Below are 24,880 nucleotides of genomic sequence, written 5' to 3'. Positions count from 1 at the left end.
CAAGGCATGCTTATCTGCAGTTGGGTTACTTCTCTCCATAAGAGCTACCTATATTTTCCAGCCCAAATTATCTTGTGGATCTGTATATAATCTAAACTCTTGTCATGTGATCCCAGCACTGTTGCTCATCCTCAACAGCCATTAAGTACAAGAAGGAAGGAATTGGTGGTACAGGTCTAGCCTGAAGGTAGACAGGGAAAACACTAAACTATGCTCTGTAACATTCAGCTGCCTTACAAAGGGATTTACCCCAACCAATTTGTCTATAAGAATAAGATCTGTATCAAAACCCCATTTCATCACTAAGGTATTATTAAAATGAGATGGGATAGGGGCACCTGGGTGGCTCAGTCAGTTTAGTGACTTCAGCTCAGGTCATGATCTCATGGTTCATGAGTTCGAGCCCCACTTTGGGCTCTGTGCTGACAGCTCAGAGACTGGAGCCTGCTTCACATTCTGTGTCTCCCCTCCCCCCACCCCGCCCTGACTCTTGCTGCCCCTCCCCCACTCGGTCTCTCTCTCTCTCTCTCTCTCTCTCTCTCTCTCTCTCTCAAAAATAAATAAACTGGGGCGCCTGGGTGGCTCAGTCAGTTAAGCGTCCAACTTCGGCTCAGGTCATGATCTCGCAGTCCGTGAGTTCGAGCCCCGCGTCGGGCTCTGTGCTGACTGCTCAGAGCCTGGAGCCTGTTTCAGATTCTGTGTCTCCCTCTCTCTCTGACCCTCCCCCATTCATGTTCTGTCTCTCTCTGTCTCAAAAATAAATAAATGTTAAAATAAATAAATAAATAAACAGTAAAAAAAATTAGATGGGATAAAATGGGTCAAGCTGACACACACATTTTCCCTTAGTTATAAACATCAACTGTGAAGACAACCAAATGTCACTTTAGTTCCAATGTGGGGTTACATGTTTGCCCTATCAATAAATTCAAATTTTGCTCTTTAACCACATTGAAATGACATTGCACAGAGTAATAAAAAATATAAAATATGAAAATAAAATTTTATTGGGAAGAGGAAATATTACATACAATTAAGTATAGGGTTGATGAAATATATTACATTAACAACCTTTCCTTAAGGAACAAATACAGACTTAGTAAAGGAAGATGTTGGAAGCTTAGAACAGGTTTCCATATATAATTTCCAAGCAGTTTTAAGTAACAAGATCTCAATTTGCATAAATTATACAGATCACTGAGGGAAAAGTGTATTGGTTTGTGGATATTTCTGATCCTTGGTTAGGTGCCTTGTAGATCTCTTCTACCATGATCCCAACTCTGGTGGTCCTGATCCTGTTCTAAATAGGTTCTCTCGATCCACAGTGGCCACTTGCCATGAGGACACATCACAAGAAGGATTTTTATTGCTCACTGTGAATTAAAAAAATTCCATGTGCTCTTCCATGAACTCCATGGTTTTAGAGACAGCTGTTTGAACCAAACCTGGAAGAGTTTTTCCATTTGGGGTAGTGCTTAAGTCACATGTACACACATGAAAAGAGTTTGAAAACGGCATCAGAATATGTGCACAACATCTTTATTGATACAGTTTTAAGTCTCGTGTAAGCTAATAGAATCTGTGCAATTCTGGAGACTATTAAATAAAAATAAATATCTAATAAGAATCTGCACGTGGTATGGAAACCATCCGCACCTGAACAGTATTCATTTTGCTTATTTCTATCCCCCAAACAGAAAACATCCAACAAGAACAATTTTATCTATGTTTATTTAATTATAACAAAAGTAGAACAATGCATACCAAATGGAAAAATAAATCCAAAAAAGATGATGAAAATATTTAGGAACAGAAATGACTAATTTAGCTGAAGGACTTAACCCAGTGTCATGAAAACATATTTGCAACTTATAATTGGTTATTCACATAAATTAAATTTAGCAATTGAGTCCAAATTCACTACTAAAAGTTATCAAAATACTTTCAAAATGTTACATAAAAACTGACAATATCCATAAATGTTACATAAACACCAAACAAAAAATCATATAAGAAAAATAAATAAATGTATGTTGAGATGAAATACAAATCACACTTATCATGCCAGCTATACACTCCCTATCCCTTCAAATATAATTGTGAGGATTCAGTATTTTTCACATTCCAAGATAAAGTAATGATAATATATATTGATGCAAATTTCAGCCACAAAAATAAACTACTTTATATCTTAAATATTCCTACGATGAAACATCAGGACTCCAGTTTCACTAATCAAATCTTTATGAAGGCATATATCACGTTTGATTTTGACCCCTCATATCATGGCTGAAAACCCTCAGCAAAGCTTTCTAGGCTTTTTTTTCTCACACCAACTGACCCAGAGTATATTTTAAGAAATGTTTATTTTCTGTGCATATTTGTTTTAAAATTATAAATTCCTGAGCACTTTTTCTTCATCCTCCTCATCACTGTCAGTGACATTGACTTGCTGGATGCTAGAGGGAGTTGACGTTGGGGCTGTGAAGACGTTCTCCAAGGCTCCAATGTCCAGCTGAGGCATAGGATTTAAGTATTCTTCCCCACTGTGGCTATGACTGTTATAGTAAGAGGTCCCATCCACGTTCTCACAACTCCGAGAATCTTCGCTGTGTGTACGTTCATCTGGGTAGTCTCTAAAAGGATAGTCTCTATTTAAAGCTGAAAACATAGCCTCGTGTTTTTGGTACCTGTCTTCATAATAACCAAGGCATTCTGGCATTGAACTTGGAAAATTTCCATAGCCAAAGGGAGGCCGACTATAAGGGCACGTGCTGCAGCAGAAAGACAAAAAAGGAATTAGATCATACCTTGCCCACGTGTTTCCTTGCACACAGACTAATTGAGCACACTTAACTGCTCCTCTTTGGGGCCTGGAAAGTTCCCAAGATAACTCCTCAACCACTTCATGTATCCATCTGTTCTTTTACTACTACCAAGTCCCAACAGAAACTAAATGGCAAAGTAAGTTTGTGACTCACTAGAACTATTATCTATTATCAGCCTCAGGCTTCTTACCTTTGACAGCCTTGATAAAGAAAAACTGCTTATCTGGGCTTTTCTCTCATGATGCCTACTACCATGTAAGGTTTTGGAAATGCAGACATGTGTTATACTGTGCTAAAAATTGATACTTGGTAAGCAGTGCAACAATTGTTCTTATTAGTATTTGGAACAAATCTTATGGGGGGGGGTGATGTATAATTGTGTTGCAATCAAGAACTACTCATCAACTACATTTTTCACAAAACTAGAACAAGTAATCCTAAAATTTATATGGAACGATGAAAGACCCCAAATAGCTAAAGCAATCTTGGGCGGGGTAGTGGGGGGAAGCTGGAGATATCACCATTCCATATTTCAAGATATTCAAAGCTATAGCAATCAAAACATACGGCACTGGCACAAAAATAGACACACAGATCAACAGAACTGAACAGAACTCAAAAATAAATCTATGATTACATGATCAATTAATTTATGACAAAAGAGGCAAGAATATACAATGGGGAAAATCCTGTCTTCAATATGGTGCTGGGAAAACTGAATAGCTACATGTAAAAAGAATGAAACTGGACCACCTTTGAATACGATACACAAAAATGAACCCAAAATGGATTAAAGACCTTACTGTGAGACCATAAAAATCCTAGAAAAGAGCACAGGCAGTAATTTCACTGACATTGCTCATAACAGTTTTCTAGATATGTCTCCTAAGGCAAGGGAAACAAAAGCAAAAATAAACTACTGGGACTACCTCAGAGCGTTTACATAGCAAAGGAAACTATCAACAAAACAAAAAGGTAACCTTACTGAATGGGAGAAGATAAGATATTTACAAACAGTATACCTGATAAGGGGTTAATATCCAAAACATATAAAGAATTTATATAACTTGACATCAAAAAACAATCTGATTAAAAAATGGGCAGAGGACCTGAATAGACATCTTTCTAATTTTTTTTTAAATGTTTTTATTTATTTTTGAAGGAGAGAGAGACAGAGCATGAGCGGGGGAGGAGCAGAGAGAGAGGGAAACACAGAATCAGAAGCAGGCTCCAGGCTCTAAGCTGTCAGCACAGAGCCCGATGTGGGGTTCAAACCCACAAACTGTGAGATCATGATCTGAGCCAAAGCCGTACGCTCAACCGACTGAGCCACCTAGGCGCCCCTGAATAGACATCTTTCTAAAGAAGATATACAGATGGTCAACAGACATATGAAACGATGCTCAACATCACTCGTCATCAAGCAAATACAAATCAAAACCATGATGGAATATCATCTTACACCTGATAGAAGGGCTAAAGTCAAAAAGACAAAAAATAACAAGTGTTGGTGAGGATTTGGAGAAAAAGGGACCTCAATGCTGTTGGTAAATTGGTACCAGTCACTATGGAAAACAATATGGAGGTTCCTCAAAAAGTTAAAAATAGAATTACCATATGATCCAATAATTCCACTATGGGGTATTTACCCAAAGAAAATGAAGACATCAATTCAAAAAGATATATACACCCCTATGTTTATTGCAGTTTTATTTACAATAGCTAAGAAATGGAAGCAACCTAAGTGTCCATTAGTAGATGAATGGATAAAACAGATGTGTTATATATACACACAATGGAGTATTATACAGCCATAAAAAAGTATGGGATACTGGGACATTTGGGTGGCTCAGTCAGTTAAACATCCAACACTTGATTTTGGCTCAGGTCATGATCTCATGGTTCGTGGGAATGAGCCCCACATCCAGCTCTGTGCTTGGGATTCTCCCTCTCTCTCTCTCTCTCTCTCTCTCTCTCTCTCTCTCTCTCTGTCCTTTCCCCCTTCTTTCTCTTAAAATAAATAAACTTAAAAAAAAAAGTGAGATCTTGTCATTTGCAACAACATAAATGGACCTAGAGGGTATCATGCTAAGTGAAATAAGTCAGATTGAGAAGGACAAATACCATATGATTTCACTTATAAGTGGAATAAAAAAAAAAAAAAACAATGAACAAAAAGCAGAATCAGACCGTAAGCATAATAAGCAGAATACAACAGTATTACAGTATTAGAGCAGTAAGCAGAATACAGAGAACAAACTGATGGTTGCCAGAGGAGAGAGGGGTGGGATGTTGGGCAAAATGAGTGAAGGGGAGTGGGAGATACAGGCTTCCAGTTAACAAGTGAATAAGTCACAGGAACAAAAGGCACAGTATAAGGAATACAGTTAATAATATTGTAAGAGCAATGTACAGGGGACAGATGGTAGCTACACTTGTGATGAACATAGCACAATGTATACACTTATCAAATCACTATGCTGTACATCTGAAATGAATATAACATTGTGTGTCAACTATACAAAAAAAAACCTCCTGGGCAGGGTGGGGAGGGGTGGGGCTGCACCACTGGAACAGAGGATGACAACTTAACTTTAATTGACAATAATTAAATTGAAAACACTCACTATCAGATTTAGAATGGATATTAAACTGTGGTTTTAAAGATCATTTCCAAATAAAATTTTTGCAACATGAACAATTGAAAAGATTATTTTTACTGTTTTACAAACTGCCTTTTTAAGGCAAATCTAAAAATTCTGCCATTCAAACCCAATTTTTTTAGGTATTGTAAAGGCATAGAACAGGAATCATAGGAAGGGATATACAAAAGTCCAAGCAAGAGTTCCCTGGGCTCATGGACTCCATCTAGTGACATAACATAAACATAAAAACCATACTCATGAGCAAAACCCATGACAAGTTGGGGGTTTCATTTCATGCTCTCATTTTTTTTTTTTAAAAAAGGTCAACTTTGTTTCCTTCTATTAAAAAATAGAAGTATAATCAACATACTAGACATCATCTCAAACTCTGAAAATATGGGGTATCTTCAGCGGATTGATATCTCACCCCCAAATCTCCAAGTGCTGCAAACCTTGTCCATGTTAACTATCATAAGTATGAGGCTAAGTTTCCAAAATGTTTCAGATTTCCTTTCCTATTGCCACATCTTCATTCAAGCATTTTTAATATAATACATACGTCCTGAACGTGTTATACTTCTAGCTAGTATGATTTTGCTCCTGTAGCTCTTTCACCTGAGCGTCTCCCCATTCACTGAATTACATAGACACTTCCTCTTTCACAAAACCTTCACATCAGGTGGAAACAATCACCCACTATTTTTTTTTCAGGACTCAACGTAGGCAAGATATTATGCAAGGCTTGGTGGATAATTTAATTTAAGAATGATCTAGGGGCACCTGGGTAGCTCAGTTAAGCATCTGACCCTTGATTTTGGCTCGAGTCATGAACTCACGGTTCATCTCTCTCCCTCTCACTCTGCCCCTCCCCTGCTCACATGCATGTGCTCACTCTTTCTCTTGCTCTCTCTCTTTCTCTCAAATAAACATTAAAAATAAATACAAAATAAAAATGATCTAGAATCTAGGTATATAGTAGACATGTGCTCAAGTCTGTAAGGCAAACTGCAAACACCAAATGGCTATACCAGTGTGGTAAAAACACATTAGACCCACAAAATAGATCAGTTAAGACAGGAGTAATCCTAGAAGTTTGCATGGATGAAAATGAATAACTTTGGAAGCACTGAGGTATAGTGGGAAAAGCATCAACTAGAATTTTCAGAATGATAATATTAGTCAACATTTAATAAGCAATTACTACCTTTTCCAGGCATCTGCTAAGGTTTATGTGTTATCTCAATTACTCATTAGAATAACTATATGAGACAGATACTCTTTCTCCATTTAACAGATGAGGAAAAAGATAACCTGGAAGAGACTGAGTAAAGTGCTCAAAGTCAGTAATTAGTAAGTAGTGAAACAGAATCAGGCAAGCTAACTCTAGAACTTGTTCTCCTAACTACCATGCCACAGTACACGGGTACTAGTTCTAGCTGTGCCACTTATAAACCTGGTAACCTTAAAGAAACCTACATTTTTCTGAGCATTGGGTTCCTTATATAAAAGAGATAATATTACCTGTTCTGCCAACTTAAAAGGTCTGTCATGAGGAACTTGCCAGAGGATGTCTATATGAGTACTTTAGAAACTAGAAACACTTATAATGTGTTACTACTTAGTCTTAAAAAAAGTTATTTGTAGCAATGTATTCATAAATATACACACATATGTTTTGCTTTTATTTTCAAAAAGAAAGAATGCAAAGGTAGAGCAAAATCTAATTGAAGTAGTGGTATGTAGGGGCGTCTGGGTGCCTCAGTCGGTTAAGCACCTGACTTCGGCTCTGGTCATGATCTCACTGTTCATGAGTTCGAGCCCCATGTCAGGCTCTGTGCTGACAGCTTGGAGCCTGGAGTCTGCTTCAGATTCTGTCTCCTTGTCTCTATGCCCCTCCCCCACTTGCACTCTCTCTCTCTTTCTCAAAAATAAACAAACATTAAAAAATAAAAGAAATGGTGGCATGTAGGAGGCAAGATGGAAGGGGGGAAGAGACAGGCAGAGAAGCCAGGCTTCTCAGAATGTACTTTGTATTATGATTTTGGCTTTGAAACCATGTAACAACTTTGCATAATTTTAAAACAATTTACTATTTTAAAAAGTAATGCCCTAAAAATTAAAAGCAAACGAAAACAAATGAACCCAAGCTCATATCAAGTTGCAGTTTCCTTAACTACACAGAGAAAAATTATTTCAAGATAATTTAAATCTGATGTCTTTATTGTGTCTTCCTGGTATGATACACCCTAAAGAGAAAAGAATGACAAATACTAAACTACATTTGGTAATTTTATTGTTTGTGATACTGCTGCTTTGAAACTCTTGCTATAATTGTTTTGAAGCTATTCTCTCTCTCTCCCCCCACCCCCCACAAACATATTAGGAAAAAAAACATATTTTGTAGGACAAAGCAAATATATTATTATCACTAGAAAACAAGATTTCTCCTAGGGAGAAAAGATGTTAGCACATAAAATCAAAGAACTTCATTTGAAACTACAATGTTTAATTTATTTTATAAATATCAGTATATACTCATGAATTACTTCTCATACAAAAAATACATATTATTCTCATACGTATTCTCATATTTTCCACTGAAAAGCCCTAGACACTTTGTTAATTCAGAAGTGATAAGCATCCTTATTGCCCAAATTGTGATTTCAGTAAAAGAAACTTGGATTTCTGGATAAAATGGCTGATTCCAGGTCTGGGAAGTACAAAACGTACAAGAAAAACCTAGGGCATACTTTGCCAGAGAACAAAAAAGCTATCAAAGATTAAGGACACAGAACCCAACTTATAGCCAACTGGACAAATAAAAGAATAATTTGAGCATCAGAAGATATAATAATGATTGCAATGTATCAAAAAATACCAAATATATATAAATATATTTGTTCATGACGGTATTCCTAAAACAAAACAAGTCTCAGTAATATCAGGCGAGGGTGTGGGGAGTGGGGGGGAGGGGGAATCAAGAATTTATCCTGCTCTTCCTGTATTTCAGAGTAACCAAGTAGTTGATGGCAAGTTTTTCTTCAAAAAAGCATTCTAGTTAATGAAGAAATGCTGATGGAGAAAATCACCATTTTACAATCCCATTGGTCTAGGCAACAATCACCATAGCTACTAAAATCATTACAATGGTAATTCTCAACCTTAGCTGACCGTTACAATCACCTGGAAAAACTTTTTTATTTAATGTTTAATATTTATGAGAGAGAGAGATGGGGTGGGGGGGTGGAGGGAGGGGCAGAGAGAGGGGAGGACAGAGGATTCGAAGCAGTGACAGCAGAGCGCCCAATGTGGGGCTCTCTGAACCCTGTGAGATCATGACCTGAACTGAAGTCGGATACTTAACCAACTGAGCCATCCAGGCACCCCAACCTAGAGAAACTTAAAAAAAAAAAAAAAATTTTTTTTTTTCAACGTTTATTTATTTTTGGGACAGAGAGAGACAGAGCATGAACGGGGGAGGGGCAGAGAGAGAGGGAGACACAGAATCGGAAACAGGCTCCAGGCTCCGAGCCATCAGCCCAGAGCCCGACGCGGGGCTCAAACTCACAGACCACGAGATCATGACCTGGCTGAAGTCGGACGCTTAACTGACTGCGCCACCCAGGCGCCCCTAGAGAAACTTTTAAAGAATACTGCTGCTCAGGTCCCACCCTGACAAAGATTCTAATTTGTTTCGTCTAAACTCTTCAAGTGATGCTACTGTACAGCCCAGAATTGAGAAGTACTATTAAAGTGATAATACCTGAACCCACAGATCATTCTTAACATCACTATTAGAGAAAAACAGACTTTGTGTGCCTCTTGATGTGATACAATACAAAGTACACAGCACCCAGGAGGTATCATTGTCAAAGAAAGAGAGAGAGAGAGAGAGAGAGAGAGAGAGAGAGAGAGAAATAGGGAAAAGAAAAATAAAGGGGGAAAAAAGTAAAAGAAAAAAATTTGAACCTGAATTTAATCAAGTTGCAAGATCTATCATTTTACAGAAAAAAAAATAGGTGAAAGGGAAACATATAAACAATATCCAAGGATGTAATAAGCAAAATGTAAGATGAGTATAATTTCCTGTTTCTTCAATAAATACATGGAATTAAAAAAATAAAAGAGGTTAGAGCACGATTTTAGCAAAGAAGAGGCTTAAGAAACATAATCACATCCAATGTGTACGTCTTGCTTGGATCCTGTTTTATGCAAACTAATTGTGAATGGAGGAAAATTCAACAGGTCAGTTGTTGGATGATAATAAGGAAATATTAATGCTTCAGGTATAAAAATGGTTCAACATTTTTTTCAAGTCCTTAGCTAATAAATATACATACTGATGTATATGCAGATGAAATTATATGACATATGTGATTTACTTTAACATACTTAAAGCACTTCCCACTAAAAAGTAGAAGAAATAAATAAACTAACAAGAGCTAAACTGTTGATAATTGTTGAGTGATGGGTACATGGAGATTCATTATGCTATTCTGCTTTACATATAAAAATTTCTGTAACTAGACGGTAACTAAGACAAAAATATAATGCTATTCATTGCTTCTTTCACTCATTCATATGCATGTAAGATTCCCCCATGTGTTTTCAGGGCTTGATAGTTCATTTCTTTTTAACACTGAATAATATTCCACTGTTTATGTATATCACAGTTTATCTAGTCACCTACTGAAGGACATCTTGATTGTTTCTGTTTTGGCAATTATGAATAAAATGGCTATAAACATCTGTGTGCAGGTTTTTGTGTGAACACAAGTTTTCAATATTTTTGGTAAATACCAAGGAGTATGATTGCTGGATCATATGGTAAGAGTTTTTGTAGTTTTATAAGGAATTGCCAAACTGTCTTCCAAAATAATTATACCATTATGTATTCCCACTAGCAATGAATTAAAATGTCCTTTGCTCTACATCCTCCGCAGTATTTGGCATTGTCTGTATTTTGGATTTGGTAAGTTCAGATAGGTTTATAGTGGTTTCTCATTTAAATTTGTAAGTCCCTATTATTCAGTAATCAAAAAGAATGAAATCTTGCCATTTGCAACAACATGGATGGAACTAGAGTGTATTATGCTAAGTGAAATAAGCCAATCAGAGAAAGACAAATATCATATGATTTCACTCATATGTGGAATTTAAGAAACAAATCAGATGAACATAGGGGAAGGGAAGGAAAAATAAGAAAAACAGAGAGGGAAACAAACCATAAGAGACTCTTAAATACAGAGAATAAACTGAGGGTTGCTGGTGGGGTGCTGGGTGGGGAGATGGGCTAAATGGGCAAGAGTCATTAAGGAGAAGACTTGTTGGGACGAGCACTGGGTGTTATATGTAAGTGGTGAACCACTAAATTCTATTCCTGAAATCAATTTTACAATATATGTTGACTAATTTGGATTTAAATAAAAATTTAAAAAGAAAGAAAAAAGGAGGAAGAACCAACACTTTCAAATAAAACATAATGGAGCTGGGAAGAGCCAAGATGGCAGAACAGCTTGGAAGTTTTTTTTTTTCTTGCACCTCACATCCATGAAATACAGCCAGGTCAACACTAAACCACCCTGCACACCTAGAAAATTGATTTGAGGATTAACACAATAATCTTCACAACCTGAACCACAGAACTCATCAGAAAGAGAAAAAAAATAGTTTTATTTTCAATTTTTATTAAAAATATTTTTCTTTAATTTTTTCCTACTACATTTTTGACTATTTTGTAAATTTTTCAAATTCTATTTTACTTCCATCATTTCATTTCATTATATTCCATTGTATTCACTTTTTCAAATTTTCAAATGTTTTTCTTTTTTTCTTTTTCATCTTTTTTTCCCCCCTTTTTCTCTTTTTTCTCTAATCTATGAAGCTCCTTTCAACAACCAGAACAAAATATACCCAGGATCTAGCATAATTTCTTTGATTTTGTGTATGTGTGTGTTTTTAATTTTTTAATTTTAATTTTTTTTACCTTATTAATTCCTTTTCTTCCTTCAAAATGATGAAATGAAGGAATTCACCCCAAAAGAAAAAAGACATGACAGCCAGGGACCTAATCAACACAGATACGAGCAAGATGTCTGAACCAGAATTTAGAATCACGATAATAAAAATACTAGCTGGGGTTAGAAAATAGATTAGAATCCCTTCCTGCAGTGATAAAAGAAGTAAAAGCCAGTCAGGATGAAATAAAAAATGCTATAACTGAGCTGCAATCTCGAATAGAGGCCATGGCAGCAAGGATGGATGAGGCAGAGCAGTGAATCAGTGATATAGAGGACAAATTTATGGAGAATAATGAAGCAGACAAAAAGAGGAAGACTAAGGCAAAAGAGAATGATTTAAGAATTAGAGAAATCAGTGCCTTATTAAAAAGGAACAACATGAGAATCATAGGGGTCCCAGAAGATGAAGACAGAGAAAAACAGGTAGAAGGGTTATGTCAGCAAATCATACTGGAAAACTTTCCTAACCTGGGGAAAGACACAGACATCAAAATCCAGGAAGCACAGAGGACTCCCATTAGATTCAACAAAAACTGACCATCAACAAGGCATATCATAGTCAAATCCACAAAATACTCAGGCAAAGAAAGAATCATGAAACCAGTAAGGGAAAAACAGTCCTTAACTTACAAGAGAAGACAGATCAGGCTTGCAACAGACCTATCCACAGAAACTTGGCAGGTCAGAAGGGAGTGGCAGGATACATTCAATGTGCTGAATTGGAAAAATACGCAGCCAGTAATTCTTTATCCAGCAAGGCTGTCATTCAAAATAGAAAAAGAGATTAAAAGTTTCCCAGACAAAATGAAAATTAAAGGAGTTGGTGACCACTAAACCAGACCTGCAAGAAACTTCAAGGGGGACTCTCTGGGGAGAGAAAAGACAGAGGAAAAAAAAAAAAAAGACTAAAAGCAACAAAGACTAGAAAGGGCCAGAGAACACCACCAGAAACTCCAACTCTACACGCAACATAATGGCAATAAATTCATATCTTTCAGGGGCACCTGGGTGGCTCAGTTGGTTGAGCATCCGACTTTGGCTCAGGTCATGATCTCGTGGTCTGTGAGTTCGAGCCCGGTGTCAGGCTCTGTGCTGACAGCTCAGAGCCTGGATCCTGCTTTGGATTCTATGCGTCCCTCTCTCTCTGCCCCTCCCTCACTCATGCTCTGTCTCTCTGTCTGTCAAAAATAAATAATTAAAAAAAATTAAACAAAAAATTCATATCTTACACTCACTCTAAACGTCATATCTTACACTCACTCTAAACGTCAATGGACTAAATGCTCCAATCAAAAGACACAGGGTAACAGAATAGATATGAAAACAAAATCCATCTATATGCTGTTTACAAGAGACCCACTTTAGACCTAAAGACACCTTCAGACTGAAAGTAAGGGGATGGAGAACCATCTATCATGCTAATGGTCGACAAAAGAAAGCTGGAGTAGCCTACTTATATCAGACAATCTAGACTTCAAAATAAAGACTGTAATAAAAGATGAAGAAGGGCATTATATCATAATTAAGGGGTATATATACCAAGAAGACCTAACAATTGTAAACATTTATGCTCCAAATGTGAAAGAACCCAAATATATAAATCAATTAACCACAAACATAAAGAAACTCATTGATAATAATACCATAATAGTAGGGGACTTCAACACCCCACTTACAACAATGGACAGATCATCTAAACAGAAAATCAAGAAGAAAACAATGGCTTTGAATGAGACACTGGACCAGATGGACTTAACAGATATATTCAGAACATTTCATCCTAAAGCAGCAGAATATACATTCTTCTCCAGTGCACTTGGAACGTTCTCCAGAATAGATCACATACTGGGACACAAATCAGCCCTCAACAAGTACAAAAAGATCGAGATCATACCGTGCATATTTTCAGACCACAACGCTGTGAAACTCGAAATCAACCACAAGAAAAAATTTGGAAAGATAACAAATACTTGCAGACTAAAGAACATCCTACTTAAGAATGAATGGGTTAACCAAGCAGTTAAAGAGGAAATTAAAAAGTATATGGAAGCCAATGAAAATGATAACACCACAACCCAAAACCTCTGGGACACAGCCAAGGCAGTCATAAGAGGGAAGTATATAGCACACCAATCTTTTCCATAGGAGGAAGAAAGGTCTCAGATACACAAGCTAACCTTACACCTTAAACAGTTGGAAAAAGAACAGCAAATAAAACCAAAACCAGCAGAAGACAGGAAATAATAACGATGAGAGCAGAAATCAATGCTATCAAAAACAAAACAGAACAAAACAAAACAAACAAAAAAAACAGTAGAACAGATCAACGAGACCATAAGCTGGTTCTTTGAAAGAATTAACAAAATTGATAAACCACTAACCAGTTGGATCAAAAAGAAAAAGGAAAGGACCCAAATAAATAAAATAAGAATGAAAGAGGAGACATCACAACCAATACAGGAGAAACAAGAACAATATTAAGAGAATATTATGAGCAATTATATGCCAATAAAATAGGCAATCTGGAAGAAATGAACAAATTCCTACAAACATATAAACTACCAAAACTGAACATGAAGAAATAGAAAATTTGAACAGACCTGTAACCAGCAAAGAAGTCGAATTAGTAATCAATAATCTCCCAAAAAACAAGAGTGCAGAGCTAGATGGCTTTCCAGGGGAATTCTACCAAACATTTAAGGAAGAGTTAACACCTATTCTCTTGAAGCTGTTCCAAAAAATAGAAATGGAAGGAAAACTTCCAAACTCCTTCTATGAAGCCAGCATAGAAGACCAAAACCAAAGACCCCAATAAAAAGAACTATAGACCAATTTCCCTGATGAATATGGATGCAAAAATCCTCAAGTTATTAGCCAACTGGATCCAACAATACATTAAAAAAATTATTCACCACGACCAAGTGGGATTTATACCTGGGATGCAGGGCTGGTTAAATATCCGCAAAATAATCAATGTGATTTGTCACATCATAAGAGAAAGGACAAGAACCACATGATCCTCTCAATAGATGCAGAGAAAGCATTTGACAAAATACAGCATCCTTTCTTGATAAAAACCCTCCAGAAAGTAGGGACAGAGGATCATACCTTGAGATCATAAAAGCCATGTATGAAAGACCCAACGCTAATACCATCCGCAATGGGGAAAAACTGAGAGCTTTCCCCCTAAGGTCAGGAACAAGACAGGGATGTACACTCTCACCACTGTTATTCAACATAGTATTGGAATCTTAGCCTCTGCAATCAGACAACACAAAGAAATAAAAGGAATCCAAACCGGCCAGGAGGAGGTCAAACTTTCACTCTTCGCAGATAACATGATACTATAGATGGAAAACCCAAAAGATTCCACCAAAAAACTGCTAGAACTGATCCATGAATTCAGCAAAGTTGCAGGATATAAAATCAATGCACAGAAATTGGTTGCATTCCTATACACCAATAATGAAGCAACAGAAAGAGAAATCAAGGAATAGATCCCATTTACAATTGTAACAAAAACCATAAAATACCTAGGAATAAATTTAACCAAAGAGGTGAAAAACCTATACACTGGACACTATAGAAAGCTTATGAAAGAAATTGAAGAAGACACAAAGAAATGGAAAAATATTCCATGCTTCTGGATAGGAAGAACAAATATTGTTAAAATGTCAATACTACCCAAAGCAATATACATATTCAATGCAATCCCTAACAAAATAACACTAGCATTCTTCACAGAGCTAGAACAAACAATCCTAAAATTTATATGGAACCAGAAAAGACCCCGAATAGCCAAAGCAATCTTGAAAAAGAAAACCAAAGCAGGAGGCATCACAATACTGGACTTCAAGCTGTTCTACAACGCTGTAATCATCAAGACACCATGGTACTGGCACAGAAACAGACACTCAGATCAATGGATCAGAATAGAGAACCCAGAAATGGACCCACAAATGTATGGCCAACTAATCTTTGACAAAGCAGGAAAGAATATCCAATGGAATAAAAACAGTCTCTTCAGCAAGTGGTGCTGGGAAAACTGGACAGCAACATGCAGAAAAATGAACCTGGACCACTTTCTTACACCATACATAAAAATAAACCCAAAATGGATGAAAGACCTAAATACAAGAAAGGAAGCCATCAAAAGCCTTGAGGAGAAAGCAGGCAAAAACAACTTATTACTCAACACATCTCTAGAGGCAAGGGAAACAAAAGCAAAAATGAACTATTAGGACCTCATCAAAATAAAAAGCTTCTGCACAGTGAAGGAAACAATCAGCAAAACTAAAAGGCAACTGACAGAATGGGAGAAGATATTTCCAAATAACATATCAGATAAAGGGTTAGTATCCAAAATCTATAAAGAATTTATCAAACTCAACACCCAAAACACAAATAATCCAGTGAAGAAACAGGCAAAAAACATGAATAGACACTTCTCCAAAGAAGACATCCAGATGGCCAACCGACACATGAAAAAAATGCTCAACATCATTCATCATCAGGGAAATACAAATCAAAACCACAATGAGATACCACCTCATACCTATCATAATGGCTAACATTAACAACTCAGGCAACAACAGATGTTGGCGAGAATGTGGAGAAAGAGGATCTCTTTTGCACTGCTGGTGGGAATGCAAACTGGTACAGCCACTCTGGAAAACAGTATGGAGGTTCCTCAAAAAATTAAAAATAGAACTACCCTATGACTCAGCAATTGCACTACTAGGTATTTATCCAAGGGATACAGGTATGCTGTTTCAAAGGGACACAGTGTTTATAGCAGCACTATCAATAATAGCCAAAGTATGGAAAGAGCCCAAATGTCCATCGATGGATGAATGGATAAGGAAGATGTAGTGTGTGTGTGTATATATATATATATATATATATATATATATATATACACACACACACATATATATACACACACACACACATATATGTATGTATATATGTATATATATATGTACATATATATATGTATATACAATGGAGTATTACTCAGCAATCTAGAAGAATGAAATCTTGCCATTTGCAACTATGTGGATGGAACTAGAGGGTATCATGCTAAGCGAAATTAGTGAATCAGAGAAAGACAAATATCATATGACTTCACTCATATGAGGTCTTTAAGATACAAAACAGATGAACATAAGGGAAGGGAAGCAAAAATAATATAAAAACAGGGAGGGAGACAAAACATAAGAGACTCTTAAATATGGAAAACAAACAGAGGGTTACTGGAGGGGTTGTGGGGGGGGCGATGGGCTAAAGGGGTAAGGGGCATTAAGGAATCTACTCCTGAAATCATTGTTGCACTATATGCTAACTTGGATATAATTTTTTTAAAAATTAATTAAATAAAAAAAATCATAATGGGGCTGATCTTAAAAAATGAGTAAATAGATAAAAATAAATTTCTAATTCCCTAAAGATACATAATGTGAAGCATCTTTTCATGTGCTTAACTGCCATCTGTATATGTTCTTTGGTGAGGCGTCTGTTCACAGGTCTTTTGTCCATTTTTAATCAGGTTATTTACTTATTGTTGAGTTTTAAGAATTCAATATTTTGTATATTTTGTACACCAGTCCTGTATCAGATACATCTTTTGCAAATATTTTCTCCCAGACAGTGACATGGCTTTTCATTTTCTTGATACCACATTGTTTGATACAGTAGCTTTGTAGTAAGTTTGAAGTCACTCCTCTAACTTTGTTCTCCTTTCTCAAGATTGTTTTAAAACTATTCTGGGTCACTTACAATTCCATATAAATTTTAGGATCAGCTTTTCCATTTCTTCAAAAAAAGGCCATTGGGATTTTGACAGGGATTGTATTGATTCTATAAATCACTTTGGGAAGTACTGTCATCTTAACAATATTAAGTCTTCCAATGCATGTACATAAATACCTTTGGATTTATTTAGATATTTAATTTCATTCAATAATGATTTGTAGTTTTCAGTTGATAGTCTTGCACATCCGTGGTTAGATTTATTCCTAGGTATTTCACTTTTTGATGCTATTGTAAGTGGAATTGTTTTCTTAATTTCCTTTTTGGATTGCTCATTAGTGTACAGAAAATTCAGGTGATTTTTGTATATTGATATTCTATCCTGCAACTTTGCTGAATTATTCACTGGCTCCAACAAGTTTTTGTGGATTCTTTGGGATATTCTAAATACAGGATTTTCCATTTATAGGATGATGTGTAAAAAGAAGTAATTTTATTTCTTTTATTTTGGATGTCTCTCCCCCACCCCCCACACACACACACTTAATTTCTCTGGCTAGAACTTCTAGTACAATGTTGAACAGTAATTGTGGAAGCAGATATCCTTTTCTGGTTCCAAATCTTAGGAGGAAAGCTGTTGGTCCTTCATCAGTGATGATAATATTAACTGTAGGTTTTGAACAAAAATGCCCTTTATCACACTGAGGAAGTTCTATTCCTAGTTTTCCCATTAAGTTTTGAAATCAGGAATTGTTGGATTTTATCAAATGCTTTTTCTACATTATTTGAGATGATAGGGTGATTTTCTGCCTTTATTGTATTTGTGAGGTGTATTACACTGATTGATTTTCAGATGTTGAACCATACTTACATTCCTGGGGTAAATCCCACTTGGTCTCGATATGTAATCCTTTTCATATGCTGCTGGATTCTGTTTGCTAGTATTTTACTGAACATATTTTACATCTATATGGTTAAGATATATTGGTCTGTAATTTTCCTTCTCATGACATCTTTGTCTGGCTTTGGTAGCAGAGTGATACTGGCCCTAGAAGTGTTCCCTCATATTTTTTTAGAAGAGTTTGAGGATTGGTGTTAATTCCTCTTTAAACATTTGGTAGAATTCACCAATGAAATTATCTAGCCTAGGGCTTTTCTTTGCTGGGAAGTTTTTGATTACTGATTCAATCTCTTAATATAGGTCTGTTCAGATTTGCTATTTCTTCTTGAGTCAGTTTTGATAATTCATGTATTTGTCCATTTTATTTAGGTTATCTGACAGGTAGAAATACAATTATTCAGTGTATTCTCGTATAGTTATTTTTATTTCTGCAAGGTTGGTAGCAATGTACTGAATTTCACATCTGATTTTAGTAATTTATGTCTTATCTCTTTTTTTCTTAGTCAGTCTAGTTAAAGTTTCAGCAATTTTATTGATCTTTTCAAAAAGCTAACTTTTATTGATTTTGCTTTTCTCTACTTCATTAAGGTCTCTTTTGTTTTCCTATTCTTTATTTACCTCTAATCTTTATTATTTATTTCCTTTTGTGAGCTTAGGTTTTGTTTGCTCTTCTTTTTCTGGATCCTTAAGGTTTAAAGTTATGCTGTTTGCTTAAAAGCTTACTTTTTAAATGTAGGTCATTGAAGCTATAATTTCTGTCAGTACTGCTTTCACGAAGTTTTGAGATGCTGTGTTTTCATTTTCACTCATCTCAAATATTTTATAATTTCCCTTGTGATGTCTTATTTGACCCATTTGTTGTTTAAGAGTTAAATTTCCATATATTTTTAAATTTTCTGGTTTTCTTTCTGTTATTACCAGTTTCATTTTATCATGGTTGGAGAAGAAACTTTGTAAAATTTTAAAACTTTAAAAAAATTTTTTGAGACTTGTTTTGTGACCCAACATATGATTTATCCTACATAACATACCATGTGCAATTGTGAAGCATCTATATTCTGTTGTTGGGTGAAGCATTATATATGCCCATTATGTCTAGTTGGTTTACAGTATTATACAGTCTTCTATCTCCTTGTAATCTTCATTCATTTTGGAGGAATTGCCTTTTTTAAAGTTTTTATTTATTTATTTATTTATTTATTTATTTATTTATTTATTTATTCATTTATTTATTGAGAGAGAGAGAGAGAGAGCGAGCGCGCTAGTTGGGGAGGGGCAGAGAGAGGGAGACAGAGAATCTGCAGCAGGCTCTGTGCTGACAGACAGGCTGCTGCAGGGCTCAAATTCACGAACCATGAGATCATGACTTGAGCCAATGGCAGATGCTTAACTGACTGAGCCACCAAGGTGCCCCAGAGGAATGCTCTTCTATTCATTATTTCAAGTATACACAGCTAACATCATACTCAATGCTGAAAAGCTGAAAGGTTTTCTCTAAGATCAAGAATAAGACAAAGATGCTAATACTTGCCTTTTTTATTCAACATAGTATTGGAAGTCCAAGTCAAAAAAAGACATCCAGGCAAGAAAAAGAAATAAAAGGCATCCAAACCGGAAAGGAAGAAGTAAAACTGTCTCTGTTTGCACTTACATGATACTATACATGGAAAACCCTAATGATTCCAACAAAAAATGTTAGAGCTAATTGACAAATTAGGTAAAGTGCCCCGATACAAAATCTATACACAAAAATCATTTGCATTTCTATATTTTAACAATAAACTATTATAAAAAGGAATTAAGAAAACAATCCCTTTTACAACTGCTTCAAAAAGAATAAAATGCCTAAAGATAAAGTTAACCAAAAAGATAGTAGACTTGTACACTGAAAAATATAAGACATTGATGAAAGAAATTGAATAAAACACAAATAAATGGAAAGATATGCTGTGCTCATGGATCAAAAGAAATAATATTGTTAAAATGTCTATACTACCCAAAGCAATCTACAGATTCAATGCAATCCCATCAAAATTCCAATGGCATTTTTTATAGAACAATCCTAAAATTTGATGGAACCACAAAAGACCCCAAATAGTCAAAGCAATCTTGAGAAAGAACAAAATTAGAGGCATTACACTCCCTGATTTCAAACTATATTACAAAGCTATAATAATCAAAACAATATGGCATTACACAAAAGCAGACACATAGATCAATGGAAAACTATACAGAGACCAGAAATAAACCCACACATATATGGCCAATTAATTTACAAAAGAGTCAAGAATATACAATGGAGAAAGAAAAGAATTTCTTCAACAACTGGTGTTAAGAAAACTGAACAGCTACATGGAAAGAATGAAACCCCTATCTTAAACCACACATAAAAAGCAACCCAAAATAAATTAAAGACTTGAACATAAGACCCCAAATCATAAAATTCCTAGAAGAACACATAGACAGTAAGCTCCTTGACATCAGTATTACTGATGATTTTTTGGGCCTGACACCAAAAGCAAAGCAATAAAAGCAAAAATAAACAAGTGGGACCACATCAAAATAAAAAGCTTCTGCACAAGAAAGGAAACCATCAACAAAATGTAACAGTTATCTACCAAATGGGAAAAAATATTTGCAACTCATACATATGATAAGGAATTAATATGCAAAATATATAAAGAACTCATACAACTCAACAGCAACAACAACAATTCAATTAAAAATGGGCACAAGGGGTGCCTGGGTGGCTTAGTTGATTATGCATCCAATTCTTGATTTTGGCTCAGGTCATGATTGCATGGTTCATGAGATCAAGCCCCCACTGTCAGTGTGGAGCATGCTTAGGAATCTCTCTCTCCTCTTTCTCTACCCCTCCTCCTGCTCTCTCTCTTTCAATAAGTAAATAAACCTTAAAAAAAGGAAAAAAATGGGCATAAGATCTGAACAGACATTTTTCCCAAGAAGACGTACCGATGGCCAAGAGGTACATGATAAGGTGCTCAACATCACTAATTATCAGGGAAATGCACATAAAAATCACAATGAGACCCCACCTCACACATGTTAAAATGGTTCTATCAATATCAAAAAGACAAAAAATAACAAATGTTAGTGTGGATGTAGGGAAAAGGGAGCTCTTGTGTACTGTTGGTGGGAAAGCAAACTGATGTAGCCACTATGAGAAATAGTATGAACATTCCTCAAAAAATTAAAAATACAACTACCATCGTTTCAGCAATTCCGCTTCTGGGTATTTATTTTAAATAAATGAAAATACTAACTTGAAAAAATAACTGCACCCCCATGTTCATTGCAGCAGAAGTTCCATACACACAATGGAATATTATTCAGCTGCAAAAAAGGAAGAAATCCTGTGACAATATGAATGGAGCTTGAGAACTTTATTCAAAGTGAAATAAGTCAGAGAAAGACAAACATGGTATGATCTCACTTATATGTAGAATCAGAGAACAGATTGGCAGCTGCCAGAGATGGCAGGACAGGAGGTTAGAAATGAGCAAAAATGGGTGAAGGTGGTCAAAAGTTACAAACTTCCAGTTATAAGTCAGTCCTGAAGACATAATGTATAGCATAGTGACAGTAGTTAATAATACTGTCAAGTTGTATATTTCAAAGTTGCTGAGAGAATAAATCTCTTTAAAAAAAATTTTTTTTTAATGTTTATTTATTTTTGAGAGAGAGAGAGGCAGACTGAAAGCAGGGGGAGGGGCAGAGAGAAAGGGAGACACAGAATCAGAAGCAGGCTCCAGGCTCTGAGCTGTCAGCACAGAGCCCGACGCAGGGCTCGAATCCACAAACCGTGAGATTGTGACCTGAGCCGTAATTGGTCACTTAACCGACTGAGCCATCCAGGTGCCCCATAAATCTTAAAACTTCTTATCACAAGCAAAAAAAAAAAAAAAAGCATGTTGTATACATGAAAATAATATAATGTTATCTATCAACTATATCTCAAAAATAAAGTAAGTCTTCAACTATTGTAAATTTATCTATTTCTCCCTTTAATTCTGCCAGTTTTGGCTTCATGTATTTTGGAGTCATGTTTTTATATATGCATATGATTATAATCACTGTATCTTCTTAAAGTATTGATTCTTTTATCAATGTCTACTTAATAATTTTTGACAGAAAATCTATTTTGTCTGATATTATTACAGCCACCCCAGCTCTCTTTGGTTACTATTAGTATGGAATATCTTCTTTTATTTTTTCATTTTCAACCTATTTGTGTCTTTGGATCTAAAGTGAGTCTTTTGCAAACAGGATATATTTTGATCCTATTTTTAATCCATTCTGCAAATTTCCGCCTTTTAGTTAGAGAGTTTAATCTACTTACATTTAAAGTGATTACTGATCAGAAAGGACTTACTGTAACATTTTGCCATTTGCTTTCTATATGTCATTCTTTTGTTATTGTTTCTCAATTTATCCATTAAGGTCTTCTTTTGTATTTAATGGGTTTTTTCTAGTGTACTATTTTGTTTCACTCATTTCCTTTGTGTATATTTTTACTTTATTTTATTTTTAAAATTTATTTATTGGGGCACCTGGGTGGCTCAGTCAGTTAAGTGTCCGACTTTGGTTCATGTCATGATCTCACAGTTTGTGAGTTCAAGCTCCATGTCAGTCTCTGTGCTGACAGCTCAGAGCCTGGAGCCTGCTTCAAATTCTGTGTCTCCCTCTCTCTCTGCCTCTCCCCCACTTGTGCTCTGTCTCTGTCTCTCTCAAAAATAAATAAAATTTAAAAGAAATATTTTTAAAAAATTATTTATTTTGAGGGGCTCCTGGGTGGCGCAGTCGGTTAAGCGTCCGACTTCAGCCAGGTCACGATCTCGCGGTCCGTGAGTTCGAGCCCCGCGTCGGGCTCTGGGCTGATGGCTCAGAGCCTGGAGCCTGTTTCCAATTCTGTGTCTCCCTCTCTCTCTGCCCCTCCCCTGTTCATGCTCTGTCTCTCTCTGTCCCAAAAATAAAAATAAACGTTGAAAAAAAAAATTAAAAAAAAAATTATTTATTTTGAGAGAGACAGAAACAGTGTGAGTAGGGGATGGGCAGAGAGAGAAGAAGAGAGAGAATCGCAAGTAGGTTCCATGCTGCTAACACAGAGCCTGACTTGGGGCTCAAACTCATGAAGCCACAAGATATGACCTGAGCCCAAACCGAGAGTTGGACCTGAACAGACTGAGCTACATAGATGCCCCTCCTTTTTGTGTATTTTTAAAGTTATTTCCTTAAATGATTACCTTGTAGATTACAATTAAAATCCTAAATTGATAACAATCTGTTTAAATTGATATTTGCCTTCATTGGCATATGAAAACTCTATATAAAACATCACTCCCACTTTATATTGTTGTCATAAATTACATATTTATACATTTTGTATCCATTAACATAGATTTATAATAGTTTTATGCATTTGACTTTTAAATAATATATAAAACAAAGAGAAGTTACTAACCAAAAATATAATAATACTGGCTTTTGTACCTACTTATGTGGTAACCTTTACCAGGGTTCTTTATTTCTTTGTTTGGCTTTAAGTAACTGTCTAGTGTCTTTTCATTTCAGTCTGAAGTTCTCCCTTTAGCATTTCTTGTAGGACATGTCAACTAGTTATGAACTTCCTCAACTTTTATCTCTGAAAGTTTTTATTTCTCCTTTATTTTTTAAGGATATTTTGTCAATTATAGAATTCTTAATTGATGTTTCTTTTTTTTCTTTCAGCACTATGCATCTGGCCTTCTGGCCTCCATGGTTTCTGGTGAGAAATTGGCTGTTAGCCTTATTGAGAATCTCCTATATGAGATAAGTCACTTTCCTCTTGTTGCTCTCAAGATTATCTCTTTATTTTTTGGCATTTAATGGTTTGATCATAATGTATTTTAGTGTGGATCTCTTTGAATTTATCCTATTTAATATTCATTGAACTTCTTGGACTCACATCTTCCTTCAAATTTGGATCATTTTGGACCATTATTTCTTTAAATATTCTTTCTGCCCTTTCTTTTCTCACCCCTTCTCCTGGAACTCCCCTGATGATTATGTTAGTACAACTAATGGTATCTCCCAGGTCTTTTAGGTTCTTCACTATTTTTTCTTTCTGCTTCTCAGACTGGATGATTCCACTGACCTAGCTTCAGATTCACTAATTCTTCTGCGTGCTCAAATCTGCTGTTGAATCTCCATAATGAATTTTTCATTCATTTACTGTAATTTTAAGTTCCAGGATTTCCATTTGGTCCCTTTTTTTAATTTCTGTATCTTTATTGATGTTCTCTATTTGGTGATACTCCATTCTCCTGGTTTCATTTAGATTTCTGCCCACAGTTTCCTTTATCTCCTTTAGCTCAAGAAAGTTGATTTAAAGTCTTTGTCTAATAAATCCAATGTCAAGGCTTCCTTAGGAATAGTTTCTGTTCATTTTTCTTGTAAATACCATACCATCTTGTTTCTTGGCATGCTTTTAATACTTTTTTGGTGAAAACTGGACCTTTTGAGTATTATCATGTAGTATTTCCAAAAATCAGATTTCTCCCCCACCCAGGGTATGATATTGTTGCTTCTTTGGGGTTGTACTTGTGTGCTTCATTGGTGACCTTTCTAAACTTTTTTGTTTAGATTTCATTCTTTGCCATGTGTGATTATTGAGTCTGTTCCTCTAGCTTAGTGATCACCTAGTGATTTGGCAGAGATTTCTTTAAACATGTAGAG

General features: G+C 35.7%; 1 protein-coding gene across 2 annotated transcripts in view; it reads right to left on the bottom strand.

Annotated features, from left to right (window-relative positions):
• Positions 1–2,347: 2,347 nt before the first annotated feature.
• SOX30 (SRY-box transcription factor 30) overlaps positions 2,348–24,880 on the bottom strand; it is a 36,517-nt gene continuing 13,984 nt past the window's right edge. The window contains exon 5 of one of the 2 annotated variants that reach the window (XM_011285779.4): positions 2,348–2,774. In XM_011285779.4, coding sequence (XP_011284081.3) covers positions 2,393–2,774 — 382 coding nt within the window. In that variant the 3' untranslated portion in view covers positions 2,348–2,392. The remainder of the gene's footprint in view (positions 2,775–24,880) is intronic. The other variant, XM_023260132.2, reaches the window with a different exon arrangement.

This window comes from Felis catus, chromosome A1, assembly GCF_018350175.1.
Source record: "Felis catus isolate Fca126 chromosome A1, F.catus_Fca126_mat1.0, whole genome shotgun sequence".
NCBI classification, from domain to species: domain Eukaryota; kingdom Metazoa; phylum Chordata; class Mammalia; order Carnivora; family Felidae; genus Felis; species Felis catus.
The sequence above is the reverse complement of the archived record's forward strand: the minus strand, read 5'-3'. Positions and strand labels throughout refer to the sequence as shown.